We start from the raw sequence: 21,098 nt of genomic DNA on the forward strand, positions 1-21,098 counted from the left end.
AATACAAAAAAGAACTAAATTAATATATTATAAACTAAAACATCTAATCAATTTTATTTTACAATATCATAATCACTATAAATTATTGTACTGATATAAATAATCACTTTATATTGTAAAATAAAAGCAATTAAATACAGAAGTTTATTAGTTTATGATTTATAAGTTTAATTTTGTTTATGTATTTCATTATGTATATAAATTATAATATTCCTAATTCTCTTAAACATGCTGAGGTAGTGCCGATTTATAAAAATGGTAAAAAAAAACAATGTAAATAATTATAGACCTATTTCTCTTTTGTCTCCTTTTTCTAAAATTTTTGAGTCATTGGTGTGTGAGAGACTGAGTGGTTATTTTCTGTCAAATAAATTACTTCACTGCAAACAATATGGGTTTAGAAAAAATAGTACGACTGAGTTAGCAGTAAATCAGATTGTTGAGGAACTAATTGAGGCTGGTGAAAAAATAAAGATAAATTGCTCTGTTTTTTTGGATCTTGCTAAAGCTTTGAATATTGTTAATCATAAAATTTTAATATCAAAACTTAAATGTTATTATATAAAATGCTCAATGTTAAATTTTATTGAAAGTTATTTAAAAGATAGAAGTCAGTCTACTGTTGTAAATAATGTTGTTTCTGAGCGTGAAATTTTGAATGTTGGGATACCTCAGGGTTCTTGTTTTGGTCCATTGTTGCTTCTTGTATATATAAGGATATATTTTCAGCTACAAATATTAAATTGAGATTGTTTGCAGACGATGCTTGTCTGAGTTATCAACATCATGATATTGACCATGTTAATGCTGTTATAAATATGGAGTTGAAGAAAATTGATGAATGGCTGTGTAAAAATAGATTGTTTATTAATTATTCAAAGACTAAGTTTTTGCTGTTTAATAGAACTGCAAAAAAGAATGAATTCAGTGTTAAGGTAAATGGTTTTGTGATTGAGCAGAGTGAAAATATTAAATACTTAGGTGTGGTATTAGACGATAATTTAAATTGGAAGGCACATTTAAAGTACCTTAAGTCTAAGCTTTCGAGAAGTTGTTTTATGATGTCAAAATTAAGATATTATTAGGATACAAGTACTTTGAAAATGGTGTATTATAGTTTGTTTTATCCTCATATCCTGTATTGTATATCTAGTTTGGGGTGGTGCTGCTAGTTGTCATTTGAAACCAATTGTTTGTATGCAAAAAAGAATTGTAAGATATATTTGTCGCGTACCTGCACTGACTCCAACAAATTCATTGTTTTTAAAAACTGGTATACTGAAATTTAATGAGGTGTTTAATTTGCAAGTTTGTAAGTTGATGATGAATACTTTGAGAGGATTTGAGGTTGACCACAGTTGTTTTACTCCAGTAAGTATGGTTCATACACACTATACAAGACATTCAAAAAATAACAATTTTTTTATTGAAAGACCTAGAACACAACTTGGCTTAAACTCCTTCAAGTATTTGGGCCCTAAGTTGTGGTCTAGTGTTCCAGAATTTTTTAAAAACCTAAAAAAGATCAGTTTAAACGTAGTTACAAAAAATTCTTGTTGAGCCAGTATACTGAGTAGGTTTAGAGTGCTGTGGTTGAGTATTTTGTGTTGCATGCAGATTTTGATTAATTGCTTTTGGTTGTTATTTTTATCTGTTTCTTTTAATATATGTATGGTCAATTTTGTTTGTGTCTACTCTGATCATGATTGGCTGGTTTTGGTCTGTTGATGGGGAAATATATTGTATGGTTGTGCGTGATTGTTTATTTGCTACTATAAAGTTTTTATTATGTTTGTGATATATTTATTTGTTAGCTGTATATATTAATTATTATTGCATAAACATAAGTTTTTTTTCTTCTTACTTTTATTAGACTAAAATTAATTCAACCAATACAAGTTTCAGAAACTACATTTTTCTTAATAGTTTTTATTTATTTTTTATTTTTCTATTTTTATTTTTTTTTTTTTCTAATTTAGCTTAATTTTTAGATTTTTTTTTCGAGTACCATTTCAGTAAATTAGTTAGTTATTAATCTTTAAGATAGTTATTTAATGCTAATGTATTCATTATAATACTAGTTTTATGTATTTGCTCAACAACTGATTGTGAGTTCACTAGGGTGGCGGTGATCACATGATTGGATTGTTGGTGTGATTTTTTTTTGTTGTAGTGCCAGTGAGCACTTGCTTGGGGATTTGAGCCTTATGATTTTCCCACACTTTGTGGTTTTTATTGTTGAGATTTTAGCCTTGTGAGTGTTCTCCAAATAGCGTGTCACCAAGGGCTTTTTTTTATTTGTTTAAAAGATAGTTTTTTGTTTATTTTATTTTTGGATAGTTAAAGTTAAATATTAATGGGGCAGGTAAAATTACATATGATGTAACACACTCACTTTTCCCCAGAAAACGTTTATTGTTGCAAGGGGTAGAGTTTGAGACTGATGTTTTTTTACCAAAAAAAAAAAAAAATAAGATAAATTTTTAGCCTGAAATAATGATTAAATAATACATCAAATGTATTATAATTTCAGCTAAATATTGATGCTCACCTAAAGTTAACCATAACCCACTTTTTTTTCTAAATTTTAAAATTTATTTACAAATTATCAGAGAGACTTATGGGAAAAATAAAGTTACATATATTTTAGTTCAAGTTAAGCTCATAAATCCAAACTTATTTAAATTTAAAACATTCCCCTAAAAAACTACAGTTGATAAAATAATTTATATTATATACTGTTAAGCAAAAACCTGACAGAACTTATTAAAACAAAACTCTTTAGCAATCATAAAAGCTTTTCAAGCCAAACTAGCAAAATATTTTTTTTTCAATAATATCTAAAAAAACTAAGAACCAACCTATATATGAAAATATTTAAATATTTAATAAAAGAAGTAGAAGTAGTTTCAAGATAAGCATTTTTATACAAAATTAAAATAGTTCTTTACAAAGTTCCTTTAGCATATTTAAAATCAAGAACAAACAAACTTTATTAATATCAATAAAAAATTTTAAGCTTTTCTAAACAAATTTGTATTGTTTATAGAACGACAATAAAAGCACTCAAAAAAATTAATCTAAGAATGAAGAACGTTTTAGTTATTGAGTACACGATACAATGACGAGCATAAAGTTAATTTTATAGGCAAATTTATAAATTTTTCAGAAAACATAAAACTTTAATGTCAATTATTTTCCTTATCTTAAAAGCTATCTAAAATTTTTTTTATCTTAGAGAACGCATCTTTGTCTTTAATTTAAGAAAAAAAATTTGGTTTGGGTTTGAATTATTTCATGGGGTCCCTCCAAAAATAAAGGGTTTTTTTTTCTTTTTTTCATTCATATTGCCTTATAACCAAAAATCAATTTTTTTTTTTTTTTTTGATTTCTCTTAGTTTGCATGTTATTTAAACTCTTAAATAGTTATTTTATAAATAATGTTAATATCTTTTACGATTTGGCCCCAAAACAATTGATGTATATTACACTATCATTTGCTTTGGCCATTTCCTAGAAAAAAAATTAATAAAAGGAAAAAAACAATTAATAAGAATGTGAATTACAACAAATTTAGTTAAACTATAATAATTTAATTAAATTTGTTGTAATTCACATTCTTATTGATTGTTTTTTTCCTTTTATCAATTTTTTATTTAGGAAATGGCCAAAGCAAATGATAGTGTAATATACATCATTTTGTTTTGGGGCCAAATCGTAAAAGATATTAACATTATTTATAAAATAACTATTTAAGAGTTTAAATAACATGCAAACTAAGGGAAATCAAAAAAAAAATAAATAAAAAACTTATTTTTGGTTATAAGGCAATATGAATGAGAAAAAAAAAAAAAAACCTTTATTTTTGGAAGAACCCCATGAAATAATTCAAACCCCAAACCCAATTTTTTTTTCTTAAATTAAAGACAAAGGTGCGTTCTTCAAGATATAAAAAAAATTTTTAGATAGCTTTTAAGATAAGGAAAATAATTGACATTAAAGTTTTATGTTTTTTGAAAAATCTATAAATTTGCCTATAAAATTAACTTTATGCTCGTGTTTCGTACAGGAACAGGACTAAATAAAGTATGCTAAACTTAAATAAAGGTGTTTTTTTTTCAATATTTCTAGGTATCAATTTTTTTTGATTCTGACAAATTTGTAACAGTTAGTTCACTAATATAATTAAATATTAATTACTTGTGGCGTTTTATGAAAGTTGTTTTATTTTTATAAAGAGCTATTTTTATTTAAACATTTAAAATTTTGTTCATTTTAATTAATAGAAAAATTATTCAATTTACTATTACGTAAACACCAAACTATATAAAAAATAACTTAATAGAAAATTAACATAGTTTATCTAACGACAATCATTCTGAAATAGAAAAAAACTTTTTATTTTATATAACAGCTTAAATGCATAACGAAATACGATATTTTTTATATTGTATATTTAGTACAGAAGTCTAATCTAAGCTTAATTTTTTTTGCTAAAATCATTGATGTTTTTTTTAGTTAGATTTTCTCAGTGTTATAGTATAAGCATTTGAAAAAATTAGCTATTCTAGCTTTTTTTTTAAATGCATACTTTTGAAATACATACAAGTTTTTGTTTACTTTTTTTTACAACTTTAATATAGTTAAGTTTTTTTATGAATTAGATTTTTGGTTAAAACTTATCGCTATTAGGATATTGCTCATATTTGCATTGTTTTAGGTGGGTTTTTTAAAAGTTGTTATATTTCTTGTTAGTTATTCGAGCTGGAGCACTTGGTTTTTTTTGGTTTAAGTTGTTAATGTATAAATAACTATTAAGTTTATGCATATTATCTAATGAGCAATTATATAAGCTAGTTATTATTAACTTGTACTTATTTCTAACCTTTATTTCTTGTGTAAGTTTGGTTCTACTGTAGTCAACTGTGTTGAAGTAAACTTTTATTTTTTAACTTTTTATGCTTTACCTTTTTGTAAATATTTTATTCACACTACAAAAACTAAAAAAAAAGAAAATAAATCTTTATTTTGTATAAATGTTTTGAGTTGGTTTTAAATTTTGTAAATATTTTATAAAACTTATTAAAAGTTCATCCAAATAATTAAATTATTCAAACTAAAATGAATTTAATTAATAAATATTTTTTAGGTAGAATTCAATGAGGTAGCTTTTATTAATTATTGTTTAACATATGATATTACAACGCTTGATTAAAATTTTTTTAAAGTCTTGAAGAATAACAACTGATGATCATATTTATTTAAAAAATCAACACCTATTGTTGACAAAAATTTTGTCTAATGTTATTCTTCTAAAAAACAGTTGTTACATAAATTTGATATCTTAAGATAAAAACTTTTATTTAGATTAAATAAAAATAAAAAATTTTGGTATGGACCCAACCAGGAGAAGAGGTCAACTTTTTGAAAAAGACATCATGCTTCACAAGAATGTTGGTTTTCATTTAAAACTTTTTAGTTTGAAAAAAAAAAAAGTCAACAGGTTATGCTTTTTAGATAACAATAATTTTTTTATATATCTTTGAAAAAGTATATTAAATAAGTTGCATTAAAACTTTGAGTGGTCGTAGAATGCAGTTTGCCATTCTTTACCTTAAATTGATATTTTAACTTATGATGAAAATACTTGAAATCAGACTTCGACTAAGATTAATAAGAAAAGACATGCGCGTTTGTGGAAAAGAGTACATGCTCAAAAGAAACCAAGATATGTTGAAAGGACTACAAGACCTTAATACTATACTTTTTATAATTTCTTAATGATTATGTATTAGTGATTATTATTTAAATATATTTTTAAAAGCTTAGTGTTTTCGGTTTATCATGACAAACTCAAAAGTTTTTTATTTCTTTTTAAGTTTTTAAATCTGTTTTTAAAGTAGCTGATTTTTATAGGTTTAACAAACCTACATTTTTATATTAATGAGTTTATACATAGTATATTTCAGTAAAATGTTTTTGGTTTATGACAAACTCAAAAGTATTGTATTTATTTTAAAGTTATTAAATATGTTTCTAAGTAGTTGATTTTTATGGAAACGGGTCAAAATTGCACGAGTGGACTATATTGCACAAAGACAAAATTTAACGAGGGCACAAAATTGCACGAAGATACTTATGCATAAAGACAAATTTGCACGAGGGGAAAAAATTACACGAATACAAATTTGCACCGTGGGTTAATTTTTCACGAGTTACAATTTTGCACGAGAGTAAAAACATAAAATAAATACAAAAACAAAAAAAAAAAAAAGATGAATTAACAAAACACAAAAAGAAAAAAAAGTTACTGTATGAAGGTAAGAGCTAGGTGTAACAGTGATAGTAAAATAAAATTTGAAAAAATAACTAACAAAAATTAAAAAAATAAAACAGTAAAAATTACAAAATAAAAATAAACTAATAAAAAAAAAACCGACCGAGGGTAAGGGTTAGGGGTAACAGTGATAGTAAAATTAAACTTACTAAAAAATAAAAAGTTATCGACCGAGGATAACAGTGTAGAAAAAAAAACTTAATTAAAAAAATTTAAAAAAAATCAACCCGTGCAAAATTGTCGGCTTGAGCAAAAATGTCTTCGTACAATTTTGTCCCCTCGTGCAAATTTGACAGCTACCCGATCTTTTTTTATAGATTTAACAAACCTGCATTTTTTATAATGATGAGTGTAAAGGTAAACATTATTTTTATATATAATTTTTTATGACAAAATCCAAAAATTTATAACTTTTACTAATTATTTAATCCTATTTTTACTGTCTTTGATTTTATTTATTTTAAATATGATAAAAAATAGTTTTATATAATTATATTATTTTAATGGTTTTGTACAAAATTATTAGGTCAATTTATTAAAAATTATAATTGTACTCTTGTTTATTGAGGACGGATTGTTTCTAAACGTTTCAAACTTATGTATAGTGGAAATAAAGTTTGTAGACTTTTCAAAACTGTCCTTAGATTAAAAAAAAAAACTTTTTTTAAATTCGAGTAAAAAGTATTAAATTGAGAATTGTTATACTTTAGTTTCTTTGATTGTAAAAAAATAAAAAAATTTAGTAGAAAAAATAAAGAACCCATGCTATAGTTATTCTTAATACTCCACCACTAGTAAGTAATCTTGGTATTTAAAAAACTGATGTTTTTATATATACTTTTATACGGATTTCGAAAAAGCAACAGTTTAGGGCCTAAACTTTGGGCAGTAATAATAACTAACCAAAAAAATTAATACATGTTATACTGTTACTTAAATTTTAAATTTGTTTTATAGAGTATTAAATGGTTTTCTAGCAATTTTAAAATAAAAAAATGTTATTAAAATTAGAACTACTAATAAAGCTAATATATATATATATATATTTATTTATTTATTGAACGAAATAAAAAGCGCTCAAAAATTTGGTCTAAGGACCTGGTGTACGAAAAAATTTTCGGTTATCGAGTTATACACCAGGATACAGTTTAATGTCATTTCCTGGACAGACAATACTTTTATTAACTTCTATGTTTAGCTTTAATATCTCCTATAACAATACAATAAATTGTCAATAGTTGCTTTGATAGCTACAATAAACTACAGGGCATATATAAAACTAATTAAAAAATTACAACTCACTAGTACTGATATTCAGGTTTGCGCTTGCTAAGTTCTTAAAACGTAGTATTATACAACCGCAGTTGCATTTTCTAACGAATAACTCGAAATATAGCAAATACTTTGTGATCTTTATCCACCTTTAGAACATGACCAAGCATGCGATGGCTAGGGTAAAGAAAGACAGGATAAAGCCTATTTTAAGGATAAAGTCTCTACCCAAAAGCGAGTTGGTCGCTTGTTGGCGCAATAATTGTCGTTATTCAAATGTCTACACTTGAAAATGTGACAAGCAGTTAAATGAACGGAAAAGTTTTTTTAAACCTAAGATATACAGTAAAAGAGAAGCAATAATTTAAGTAACCCAAATAGAAAAAAAATCAGTCTAAAATTATATTTTAAATTTTCTAAAAACTTTTCAAACCTATCTATTATTTAAATAAAATTTATAACTATTTTTAACTAAAATCTTAGTTACCAATCTACATTTTTAATTATTTTATTCACAAAAATGTTTCGTTCAAAAAATAAGAGATTATTAGTTAATAATAAAGTATTAACTTTAAAAAAAAGTATTTGAAAATAATATCTCTTTTTAGTGAAACTTTGTTTTAAATGTAAAATACTAATATATTTTAGTTTATATCATTATCCTTAGCAATAAGTTGAGATCTTTGGTTTTTATCTTTAAAGACAAAAGCTTTACAATCAAAGTTATATAAACTTTATAGTATTTTAAAATATTTGCTATCATACATTTAAATTTGAGTCAGTAATAAAAATTTTGTAGTAAATTTGTATCAACAAAGTTTTCTTTAAAAATCTTAAACTTTGAGCTAAAATTTTTTAATATTTATTACTTTGTAACAAATATTTAACCAAAGTTACGTGTTTTGAGTTTATTAAAACTAAACTTTATCTACAGTTTAAAGATGTTTATTTATATTTCTTCAAATAAATTTAAAGTACTTTAAATAATTCAGATTATTAATATTTATAATCAAACGTTTATTACAGAATTAATAAATGTGAGTTTGTTAGTATTTATAGTTACTTAAACAATTCTTATTAAATTTTATCGCATTTTGCTTAAGATCTTTAAAAAAAAGTTTTTTTTTTATTGGGTTCCGATAGTTTATAACAATCAGTTATTTTAAACTTTATAAAAGCTATAACGAACTATAAATTTAAAATATTTACTAGACTTAAAGAAAAAAAGTGTATAATAAATTTTGAAAATTAATTTTCTTTTTCAGTATTTATTAGTTTACTTTATATAAAATCTAATTAAAACTAATATTTCTCATTTAAAGCTTTACTTATATAAAAAAATTCTTTGTTGGAATTTTATGTCTTGGAAATTTTTCTATTTTCAATATTGATGAGTTTTGATTATGAACTTTCTAAAATAAACTTTTCATCACATACTTTTTAATATTATTTCTTTATTTGCATATCTTTTGTTTTGCTCTGGTTTATTGGTTTTATAATGTTTTTTGTTTACTGTATATAATAGGGGACTTTATTTTCAAAGCGTTTTGATTACCTTAGAAAAATTAGTGGAAATGCCAATCCACCATTTAAACTGTTATGAATTATAGAGAAGTAAATAGTATTAATTTAAGTGAAAGTTTTATATTTTTTAGAAATGGTCTCAGTCTACCAAAAGCTTGTAGTCTGATGATTGTATTGGTATGGTCAACTCTCTTTTTATAGAAATAAAAACTTTTGTTTCAAAATGCAGATAGTTTTCACACTAATATTTTTTTTTTGGTTGAAAAACATTATGATAAACTGCACTTATCAATGCTTTCTTTATGACTAAAAAAAGTACAATTTTCATTTGTAAAGTGTAGTGATTCATAGGGAAAATATTATAATAGCATCTTTAGATATTTTTCTATATTTTATTTTAATAAAAAAAATATATATGGTAGAAAAAAATCAGACTTACTCTTCCCTCTACAATAAACTTTTTTTTAGGTCAAGCAATCAGTTTTTTTATCATCTGTAATTTAACCTCCCCTTTTAAATTAACACTAAACTAACCAAAAATAAATATGAAAAACTTTCTATTTAACTGAAAAAAAAATCCCTTGGTGACACTTCATTTGTCAAACACTCATCATATGGTTAAAATCTCCACACCAAAAACCACAAAGTGTGGGAAAATTGTGAAGCACATATCCACAACCAAGTATCCACAGACCCTACAACAAAAAACACATCAATAATCCAATCATGTAATCATTGCCAACAGTGTGAACTCACAATCAGCTCTTGCAAACACTAATAAACCAATATTTAATTGAAAGAAATACTGTAAGTTAAGCAAAGAAAAAAAAATGCAAAATAAATTCTGTGCTGAAGTGTCACTCTGTGCTAAAGTGACACTCTGTGCTAAAATGTCACACCGTGCTAAATTGTCACACCATGCTAAAGTGTCATTCAGTGCTAAAGTGACGCTATGCTAAAGTGTCACTCTGTACTAAAGTGTCACCCGTGCTTTTCTGACCCGTTCCCCTTCAACTGGGTTATGAATGTTTAAAAAATATATATATCAATAATAAAATCAATAAAATAATAAGTATTATATAAATTTGTTAGTATTAACTTGACATAAAACTCGAAAAAAAAAGTTTGTATTAACTTTATATTTTTACCTCTAATTTCTAATAAAAATGAAATAAATAATAATAAAATCAACTATCTTAAATCTAACACAAAAAAAAAAGAAAACAAATTAAATGAATTAACCATAAATTTAATTTATTTCAATAATTTTTAACAATCAATCGGTCATTACCAACACATTCATAAAATAAAACATCTGATGCCCATATAACATGAATCAAATTTCAACAAAAACAAAGCATACATAGGCACTCTAGATCTACTCCTTTTAGTTATTTAATAAAAAGTTATAATAACTAAATTTTAAGTTTTTTAAAGTTTCAGGGACACTAGATCAAAACTAGGGACTCAAATATCTAAAGCAGTTTAATCCAAGTCCTGTTCTAGGTCTTTTGTTTTCTTTGAAACCCTTGTGTTGTGTGAGTGAACAGATCTAGCAAGTGTAAATCTATTGTGCTCTACATCAAACCCTGTTATAGTATTACCTATCAACTTACAAATTTGCAATTTATAAACATCATTTAATTTTAGCACACAACTTTTTTTAAACAGTTTGTTGTGGTCAAAGCAGGCACACAACAAATATACCTGATTACTCTTTTTTGCATACAGACAATTGGTTTTAAGAAACAGTCAGCAGCACCACCCAAGCAAATATACAATATTCAGGGTTGCCACTCGTTGAGCCAAAAAATCTTCCCTGAGTGACCAAAAATTTCCCTGAGTAACCTTAAATTTCCCTGAGTTTCCCTGAGTATTTTTCAAATCTTAAAAAAAAAAATTTCTCTTCTAACACAAATTATTAATACCTCATTCTCATTTTTCTTCTTTAATAATAAAAGGAAGGTTGTATATGTATGCTTCTGCATTAAATTTATGAAAAAAACTGTTTTCAAAAACTCAATCTTAAAAGGTTTAAACCAATTAAAAATTAAAAACTAAATTTTTGCACAACTTTGTGTAAACTTGTTAGTTAACTTTCTACATAAAAGAATAAAGTTTAATTTGTTTGACATTTTAATTGACAAAATTTAATTATACTATAATAATAATTTCACATGAAGAACTCACTTAAATGCATACATAATAACTTCATTATAACTTGTATGTCTTTCCTAGCAACTGTTCTGAATGCAGTAAATAAAACTTAAAAGCTTAACATTATTGTAAAAAAACTTGCAAAAAGAAAGTTTAAAGAAATATCTCATATCAAAGTACAACTTAATACCTAACAACTGATACAAAATAATCTAAAATTAAATTTTTTTTTGTCATTTAGATGTTCATACACAATCTATTTTAAATAACTGAAAACATAATTTTGATTTTAAAATAATTTCACATTACCTAAAAAAAAAATCTTAACACTGTTTTTTTAAGTATGCAATTTCTAAATCAATAGTTTTAATTTTATTTTCAAGTTTATTTGCGTTGTCCTTAGCAGCTATTCCTCTTGCTAATAATTCTTTCATTGCTTCTAAATCAGACTGTTTGTTGGCATCTGCAGTATATTTGTCATAGTCTTCATTCAAACATTTGAGTTGCTTTGTAAGTTTACTTTTTTGTTCTCCTAACTTGCTCAAAACATCACCTTTATTTGGAACATTTTTAGCAAAGCACTGTTGCTCAAGATATGCCAAATATTGGGCCCTAGAAGATTTTACAAATTTTAACAATTTAGAACTTAGTTCAACTGTGCTTGGTTCTAGACTGTTTGCATATAGATGATCTTTGATCATTATTCGGGACCTTATTGTCATATCTCCTATATTAGTTGATATTACTTCCTTATTTAAGCTAAAGCCCCGTTCAACACTTGCCTGGCCATTGTGAAGCACAAAAACAGCCTCAAGGACTCTTGTTAAATCTTTATACTTGCTTGGGATATCGAGTGTGTCAAAATAAAAGGTGTCTAAACTGTGACTTTTTTCAAGAAAATTTTCAAGAAGTATTTGAGTGTTAGAAGAACTTAATAAATCAATGTATTGATTAATGCTGTCATCACCCTCTTTTGCTTTTAGTATATTCATGCTGACAAGTTGTTGGACCAACCTTGTAAAGTTTCTGACACAATGGTCTTTACCCATTCCAATTAGACATGCCGGATTTAAAACAGCAGCCCTTCTTAAAAAGTTCAAACCAACAGTCATTCTTGTTTTATTTTTTTTTATTATAGCAAATATAAAAAGTTTACATTCAGAGTGAAATGACTTGAACAAAATGTTAGAAACTTTACCTTGATTTAGCAAATCTTGAATTAAAGTAGAAGCAGCACATCCTAACTCTACATCTTTTTTGTGAAAACTTTTATTTTGAAAATGCTCATTATTTAGTTCAAGTAGCTTTTTTCCATTTGAATGGGCTTCCATGAAAGAAGTAGTAAAAACAATATTCATTAATTTGTATACTAACTTCTGTATATCATCATACATGAAAGGAATGCTTGGACTGTTTTCCTGATACCTTGTTAAATATGGAACCAAAATTGAGGCAACAAAGCTAAAAAAATTCAATTTCACAACTATTAATAACAACTGTTTGATTTTACTTAAGTAAATATAAATTTAAAACTTAAAAAAACTACAATGTTAATACTAAGAATATTGAAGAACTAGCCGCAAGGCTAAAAAAATTCTAAATAACAATTTAAATAATAAAAATTACTACTTTTGAACAAAATATTGAAACTGGATTAACTAAACCTCATTCTATATCTAGAAAAAAATTTCCCTGAGATTTTCAAAAACTTCCCTGAAATTTAGAGAAAAAATCAAAACTTCCCTGAGTTTCCCTGAGTTAAAAGAAAAATGCCAAAATTCCCTGGGATTCCCTGAGTTCCCTGAGTGTGTGGCAACCCTGAATATTGGATGTGCGGATAAAATAAACTGTAATATAAAATTTTAAGTGTAATTGTGTCCAAGTAATATCTCAATTTTGACAAAAAAAATCAACTCCTAGACAATCCTGATTTCAAGGAACTCAAATGTTTCTTCCAATTCAGCTTATCATCCAAAACCACATCCAAGTATTTTATACTATCACTCTGCTAAATAAGAAAACCATTAAAATTTAACACTTTATTCATAGTTTTTTGAAGTTTTATTGAAAAGTAGAAACTTTGTTTTTGATTAATTAATAAAAAGTTTATTACAGGGTTGCCACTTTACCTCGAAAAACCTTGAAAAACCTGGAACTTGATAATTTAGGCAAAATTAACCTGGAAAAACCTGGAATTTGAGAAATTTTGAAAAAACTTGGAATTTTGAACAAAAATCACTAAAAAAACCTGTAATTTTAACAATTTTCACATGTTCAGTAGTAAAATTTTGATTTAACTCAAAAAATCTATCATATAAATAAAGAAAAAATGTCCTCATCAAAATTTTTTTTTTGTTAAAAAACATATTTAAAGTAGCTTAACATTATTTTTTCAACGTTTTTATACTATTTAACACGGTTTCTTACTTTAGACTTAACAACTAAAAATAGACCCGAAAATGTGTACTTTTAAAAACCTGGAAGAAATTTGGAAAACTGAAATTCTAAAAAATTTAAGGTTAGTTCAGGATATGATTTTTTTTTTAGGTCAGGACATGTTTTTTTCTAGATCTAGACTGAGGTTTAGTTGATCCAGTTTCAATATTTTGTTATTTTATATAACCAAATTTGTTACATGATTTTTATTGGTTTTAAAATGCTTATTTAAAATTTTTAAGCTTTGCAGCTGAATCTTTTCACTGTTCTGAGAAATAACATTTTTAATCTGAAGTTAATATTTATCGTGGTTTGAGTTTATATTATTCATAAACAGTTTAGAGATATGAGACTTTAACTATGCAACAAATAGTTTTGTTATACTTATTAGTTTTAGTTACTATATAGTTTAATAAAATTATATTGTTTTATAAGTCCTTAGTTCATAGATAAAATTAATTGTTTTTAATAATAAATAATTTATTTTAGTAAAAACATTTAGCAATGAGTATAGGCAATTGTTATCTAATTTTCAAAAACAGTATTTTTCGTAAGTTAAGTGAAAATCTAATTTAGAAACATACATGTATAACCTAACTTATAAATACATACTTCCTTAAAATGAATACAAGGTACAAGTAGTTTGTGCCAGAAGCAAAAATAAATTAATGGATTTGAAAAAAATTTCAGGATGACTCAGGGCAGTTTTAATTACTCAGGGTATTTTTTAACTCAAAGATCGGCAAATTTGTGTGTAAAATTAAATTAAGATTATACTGAAAAAGTTCGAAAATAATTGCTTAAAAACTATAAGGAATGATAGATTTTTTATAAAATATTAATTTTTCTGTGTTTTTAACTTTGCCCTTCCATAAAGATGCTATTGAACTACCCAATTTATCCACTCATATCTAAAACACTAATTTTTGTTAAATAAAGCACTAAAAAGCAACTAGTAGCTAAGTTGGAGATCTTTAAAATAAATTCAAGTTGTAAAAAAAAATCTTCTCCTATGCCCTTAAACGTTTTAGTTTATGAAATCTATAACACTAGTCAATATGTGACCTGAAAACTTGAGGTTTCTTGTCCAAAAAATTATAAAATTGAATATACTTTTAGTAAAGTTTTAAATTTCTGAGGAAATTGATAATAGAAAAATTGTGTTTACACGTTTGTATTAAAAACTTTATACAAAAATTCTAATTATAATTCTAAAATTCTATAAGAACTGAGTTTCAAATTTATTCTTTTTAAATAGCTTTTATAAATTTACAACAGTCAAACTTAATTTTTTCTGAATTAGTTCTCTTATTCCACTACAGCAGGGTTCAGCAGGCCGAAAAAAGAATGATTTTAATGTGCTTAAAATAGCATATTATGTTTTCAAGATAACACTAAAATTTAAAAATATTTTCTTAACAGAATTATATAAATTTGCTGAAACAAAATATTGTATTTGGCCAGAGGGCGCAGTTTGCCAACCTCTGCTCTAGGGTGTCAAGTTATTCAAGTTGTAGTTACCATATATAAAATAACATTTCTACTCAAGTTGACAAACTCTTACTAGTCTAAAGAAATTACATAATTTAAATTGTTGTTTTAATTTTGGCAAACATATAAATTATAATATTCAGGGTGGCTAAAAAACCTGAAAAAATAGAATTTGACAGTTTAGGCAATAAAAAAGGAATTTAATTTATTTTGAAAAACCTGGAACTTAGTACACAATATTTGCAATTGATAAGGTTTTACATTGACTATTGAAAATTAAAGCTCAACATTTTAAACTTATATTTATGACGTAACTATGTTGTTGTTTAAACTAATATTTAGTAAAAAAAGAAGAAAGAAAAAATTACAAAAATAAAGTAAAAGTAAAAACTATAAAAACTTATATACAATAAACTAATAAAAAAACAAAAGTATAAAAAAAAGTTATTGACGGAAGGTAACGGTTGGAAGTAACAATGATAGATAAAAATATTAGATACCTAATAAAAATTAATAATCAAAAAAAAAAAATAGGAAAATAAAAATATTAACAAAAAACAAATTGTAAAAAACAAAATAATAGAAAATTTACAGCCCGAGGGTAAGGGGTAATAAGAGCAAAAAAAAAAAAGAAATTAATAAATTAAAGATGTGCTAAAGTGATGCTTTTGCAAAAGTGTCCCCTTGTGCCAAAGTAACACCCACCCAAATTAAGCAGAATGTTTTTCAAAATGAGTCAGAAAATTTATGATATTAAAAAAATTATCTAGTTTTAAACTTATGTAAATGGTTTTAGTTATTGATATAAATATAAAAATTACATTCTCATTTTGTAAACAAAACTTATGTAGAATTGAAAAAAAAAAGTTTTGCATTTCTATTCTAAGTAGGTATACTTAAAAAGTAATATTACAGGTATAAGTTAGACTATTTTTTTTTGCAAAATCAATAAGTATTAAAAAATGTCATTTAATGAGGAGTCAGATGACTTGAAAAACTCAAATAGTGAAGAAGGCATCAAAAAAGGTTGTAGTCATTCTGAGTTTGAAGAAATTGAAGAAGTTTTAACTATAATTTCCAAGATTCCTAAATGTATTGGTAACAATATTACTAAAGAAAAATGTGACGAAGCTTTTACTAGAATTGTTGATGAATATCTTGAGCAGCCCCATCTGTTAGATCCTCACTTAGATATACTTTTAAAAAAGCTAATTTCATACATACTAAAAGAAAATAGTTCGAAACTTGAATCAGACTTAGCCTTTAGATACCTTTATCTGATTTGTAAAGTAAGGGGATATAAAAATATAACAAAAAAATTTCCTCATGAAGTAAATGACATTGAGCCAGTTTTAAATCTTTTGTCAAAACAGACTACAAAAGATCCATGGGAGACACGTTACGTTTTGTTGATTTGGCTGTCAATGATTTGTCTTATTCCATTTAATATGAGTTTGTTTGATAATCCTAGTGAAGTAGAAAAAGGATTAAAACCTATATCTGTTAAAATAATAGAAATAGGAAAGCACTATTTAGTAACATCATCTGATAACAGTCAAGAAGCTGCTGCAGTTTTACTTGCTAAACTTCATATCAGACCTGATATATCATCTAAATACCTAGAATCATTGATAAACTGGTGTATTTCTGAATTGACTGCTAAGGGTTCTAATGAGTTAAAAGGTATAGTAGTAGTAAAAGGTTGTCTTAGGTGTCTTTCTTTGCTTTTTAAGTTTGGGAAGCGAGAAGAATTGATACCATTGACTGGAATTGTTCTTCAAACTCTTGAAAACTGTAAATTTTTGACAAATGAAACAGTGTTACGCAAGTTGTCAGTTAAAGTAGCCCAGAGAGTAGGAATGACTTTATTAAAGCCGCGTGTTACTGCTTGGAGATATCAGCGAGGAAGTAGAAGTTTAGACTCTACTTTGACAGGTGATCATGCAATTTCTAAAAACATTCCTAAAAAAACTGACAATAATAATTTAGATGAAGAATTTGAAGTACCTGATACTATAGATTCTGTGCTTGAAATGTTGCTTGTTGGTTTAAAAGATAAAGATACAATTGTTCGCTGGTCTAGTGCAAAAGGTGTTGGTAGAATTACAGGTCGATTACCTAAAGAGTTTGCAGATGATGTTTTGGAACATCTACTTGAAAATTTTACAACAACAGAAAGTGAGTGTGCTTGGCATGGCAGCTGCTTAGCTTTAGCTGAACTTGGTCGACGTGGTTTACTTCTACCTGAAAGATTGCACCAAGTTGTTCCTGTTCTGATAAAAGCATTACTGTATGAAGAACGAAGAGGAGCTTCTAGTGTTGGATCAAATGTAAGAGATGCTGGTTGTTACTTAGCATGGGCATTTGCACGTGCTTATGAGCCTGAAGCACTAAACAAATACATTCACAAAATTTCTCAAGCTTTGTTAATTACAGCAGTATTTGACCGTGAAGGTCATTGTAGACGTGCTGCATCTGCTGCTTTCCAAGAAAATGTTGGAAGACAGGGTTCTTTTCCACGTGGCATTGAAATAGTGACCATGGTTGACTATTTTACAGTAAGCAACATTAGTAATGCTTATCTAAAAATATCTTCTAAATTAGCTGCCTTTGGAGACTATACCAACTCTTTTATTTATCATTTAGTTGATCACAGAATGAATCATTGGGACAAAGAGATTAGGTGGTTAGCTGCTAAATCAATCAATAAAATGGTGCAGTTTAGACCTCAGTTGATGGCTGAAGAAATTTTAGAACGAATAATTCCGCTTACTACAGGACTTGACTCTTCAACAAGACATGGAAGTATTATCATGATAGCTGAGATTCTAAAAGCTCTAAATGAAGTTGAAACAAATACTTGTAATGTAAGTTTACTTTCTAAAAACAAAAGGCTACGAGAAGTGTACAGAGTAGTTAAAGTTTTAAAAGAAGCTCATATGTTTAAAGGTTTAAGTGGTGAATTAATGCGCTCTGCATGCAGTCACCTTATAACATGTATAAATAAATGCAGTGAAATATGGAATGTTCCCCCAACAACAAATCAGTCATGGGCAGATCTTCTTCATGACAACCTTTCACACTTGCACTTGTTTAATAACTCGGAAGAAATTTGTCAGTTATCCATATCTGCTCTTTCAGCAATGAACAGTATAAGTATGACTTCAGCACCTTTTGTGAACTTAGCTTCATTAGTTCCAGAAAATAATAATTCAAAAATTTCTAATGATTCGTCTATAGATCAATATTTGTCTTTTCTTCAAAGTGACAATGAAAGTAAAAGATGTGGTTATGCTCAAGCCATTGGTTCTTTGCCAAAACCAGTTTTAGAAGAATGCTTTGATAAAGTACTCAAAGGTTTTTTTAAAGCATCTCAAGTAAATGTACCTAGTGAAACTGCATTTGCTGAATCACGAAGAGATGCTATCAATGGACTGAGCCGAGCCTGCCAAACGGTAGGCGTGTGCAGTAAAGATTCCACTGCAAAGGGTATAAACAAACACAATGTAAAAGAAATCTATGAAATACTTTTCATTGCTTTAGAAGACTATACACGTGATTCAAGGGGTGATGTTGGTTCCTACGTAAGAGGGGCTACAATAAATGCATTGCATGATATTACTTTAAAAGTTGTTGAAAATGATCCAAATATTTTAACTTCTGAAATTGTAGAAAAAACAATGTCGTTGATTTTAAGACAAGCGTGCGAAAAGCTGCATAAAATCAGAGAAATAGCTATAAAAAAATTTGTATCTTTGTTACACTGCCAATTATTACCTCTTATACCACATTTTGAGGAACTAAAAATAATTTTTCCTACCAATAGCAATTTATTAAAAATGACACAGGTTTTTAAGCGATTTACCCAAGCCTTGAATTTAGAAAAGTACGCATATCAAGTTCTTTTTGGTCTTGTAGTTTCTGTTGGGGATCTTACACTCTCTCTTGCTGAAGCCAGTGGAAATGCTCTTTTACAGTATATGGGTAAGCATGGTGAAGATGTTGATAAAATTGAAAAAATATTTATAAATATTTTACATATACTTCAATATAATTCAAAAAATAAAAGAGTCACTATTCCTCTTCTTAAAGTAATTAACAAGCTACTAGTCAAGAACTGTTTTGAGGCTTTAAATTCAGACCGTTACATGCAACTGAAGTTAGATTTAATTTCTCAGCTAAAAAAAGAAATTCTTAGATCTAAAGATGCACATAAAGTTTTGCTAAGCGTGCCAGTTTTTTGCAATATGATTGCGTTTGAAAATAAAAAAGTGAGAAGTAAAGTAATAAGTCAAATGATGGTCTTTTTATGTCACAGATTTCCAATTGTTCGTAAAACAGCTGCCACTCAACTTTATGAGCAACTTCTCATATTTTTTGATTTGATAACCAATGAAGAACATTTGGAAACAGTAAATAATTATTTACTAGAAATAGAATGGGACCAAGAAGATGTTTCCACATTACGACCAATGAGGAACGAAATGTGTTCTTTTTTTAATGTACCTATTCCTACGTTTAAAGGCAAACAGTCTACAACTTAGTTTTTATCTTACTTTCAGTTTCAATTTTCTAATGAACTTAAATTTTAATTTGAAGGAATTCTAGTAATTAACTTTTTATACATATGAACTAACTTTGTCTACATAAATTTATAAGTCTTATTATTTGCTGTATAATTTATAAAATTATTTAGGGTTGCCAAAAACCTAGAATCCTGTAATTTGACAATTCAGGCTGGAAAAACTAGAAATTTTGAACAAGAATCCTGAAATTTTAAACAAAAATCACTATAAAACCTGGAATTTTAAACGATTTTACATGGTAGTAAAATTTGGATTTGACACAGTTAATCTATTGTATAAACGAAATTTTTTTGTCATCATCAAAATATTGTTATATTAAAAAACACATTTAAAGAAGCTTTAAGTTATCTTTCCAGTGGTTTTATACTATTTAACACAAGTTTTTTACTTTAAACTTAACTTTAAACTAAGAACAAACTTTAAAACATGTAATTTTTAAAATCTGAAGAAAATTTGCCAGAAAAATTTGGCAACCCTGATCACTACATTCATAATTCTTTTGTTAGTAAATTACTATTTTAGTATTTCGTTACAACTGTGATTTAGTAATTAAAGCTTATTTAGATAGTTAAACACATATGTTTTCTATTCTAAACTAATACTGTTCATTAATTAATAATAAAATATATAGTTAAAACTAATAGTTGATTAAAAAGGGTTGTTTTAAGTAAAAAAAATAAAGACAATTTTTTTTTTATAGTACACTGTAATCTGAAATTTATCAATTGCATTATTATATAATTTTATTATCTAGCATTGCAGGACATATTTTAGGACTGTTATATACTCAGGCTCTAGTTTAAATTTTTTGTAAAGCTAAGTCTATGCATTAAATAACTGGGTTAAGGTTTTAGTTTTCAAGGTTGCAAAAAAACCTTGATTTTGACAATTAAGGCTAAAAAACATAGAATTTGAGAAATTAAAAAAAAAAAACCTGGAATTTTGAACAAAAACCTGGAATTTTAAACAACTTTTACATAGTTACCTGTTTACATGTTAATATGTTAAGTAGTAAAATTTTTTTTTGACACTAAAAATCTATCATACTTAAAAAAATTGTCTTTATAAATAAAAAGTTATAAAAAAGCACATTTGATTAACTTTACAGTATATTTTAAATGTTGTTATACTTCTTAGCTCAGTTTTTAATTTTAAACTTAGCTTTAAACTAAAAATACCCCAAAAACGTGTGCTTTAAAAACCTGGAAATTTTTTTTTTGAATAACTTAGCAACCCTGAGTTTTACAAACTATTTTTTTTAATGATCTACATGCTCGCGGGCCGCAGTGTCATAC

At 26.2% G+C, this 21,098-nt stretch overlaps 1 protein-coding gene across 1 annotated transcript; it reads left to right on the forward strand.

The window, feature by feature from the left end:
- The first annotated feature begins 16,136 nt into the window (after positions 1-16,136).
- LOC145832922 (tubulin-specific chaperone D-like) lies at positions 16,137-20,281 on the forward strand. The gene has a single exon (XM_082940123.1). It carries the CDS (start codon positions 16,180-16,182, stop codon positions 19,759-19,761), a length of 3,582 nt encoding a protein of 1,193 aa, XP_082796249.1. The 5' UTR covers positions 16,137-16,179; the 3' UTR covers positions 19,762-20,281.
- The last annotated feature ends 817 nt before the right edge of the window (positions 20,282-21,098 follow it).

Source organism: Thalia democratica, chromosome 4, assembly GCF_965202585.1.
Source record: "Thalia democratica chromosome 4, ktThaDemo2.hap1.1, whole genome shotgun sequence".
NCBI lineage: Eukaryota > Metazoa > Chordata > Thaliacea > Salpida > Salpidae > Thalia > Thalia democratica.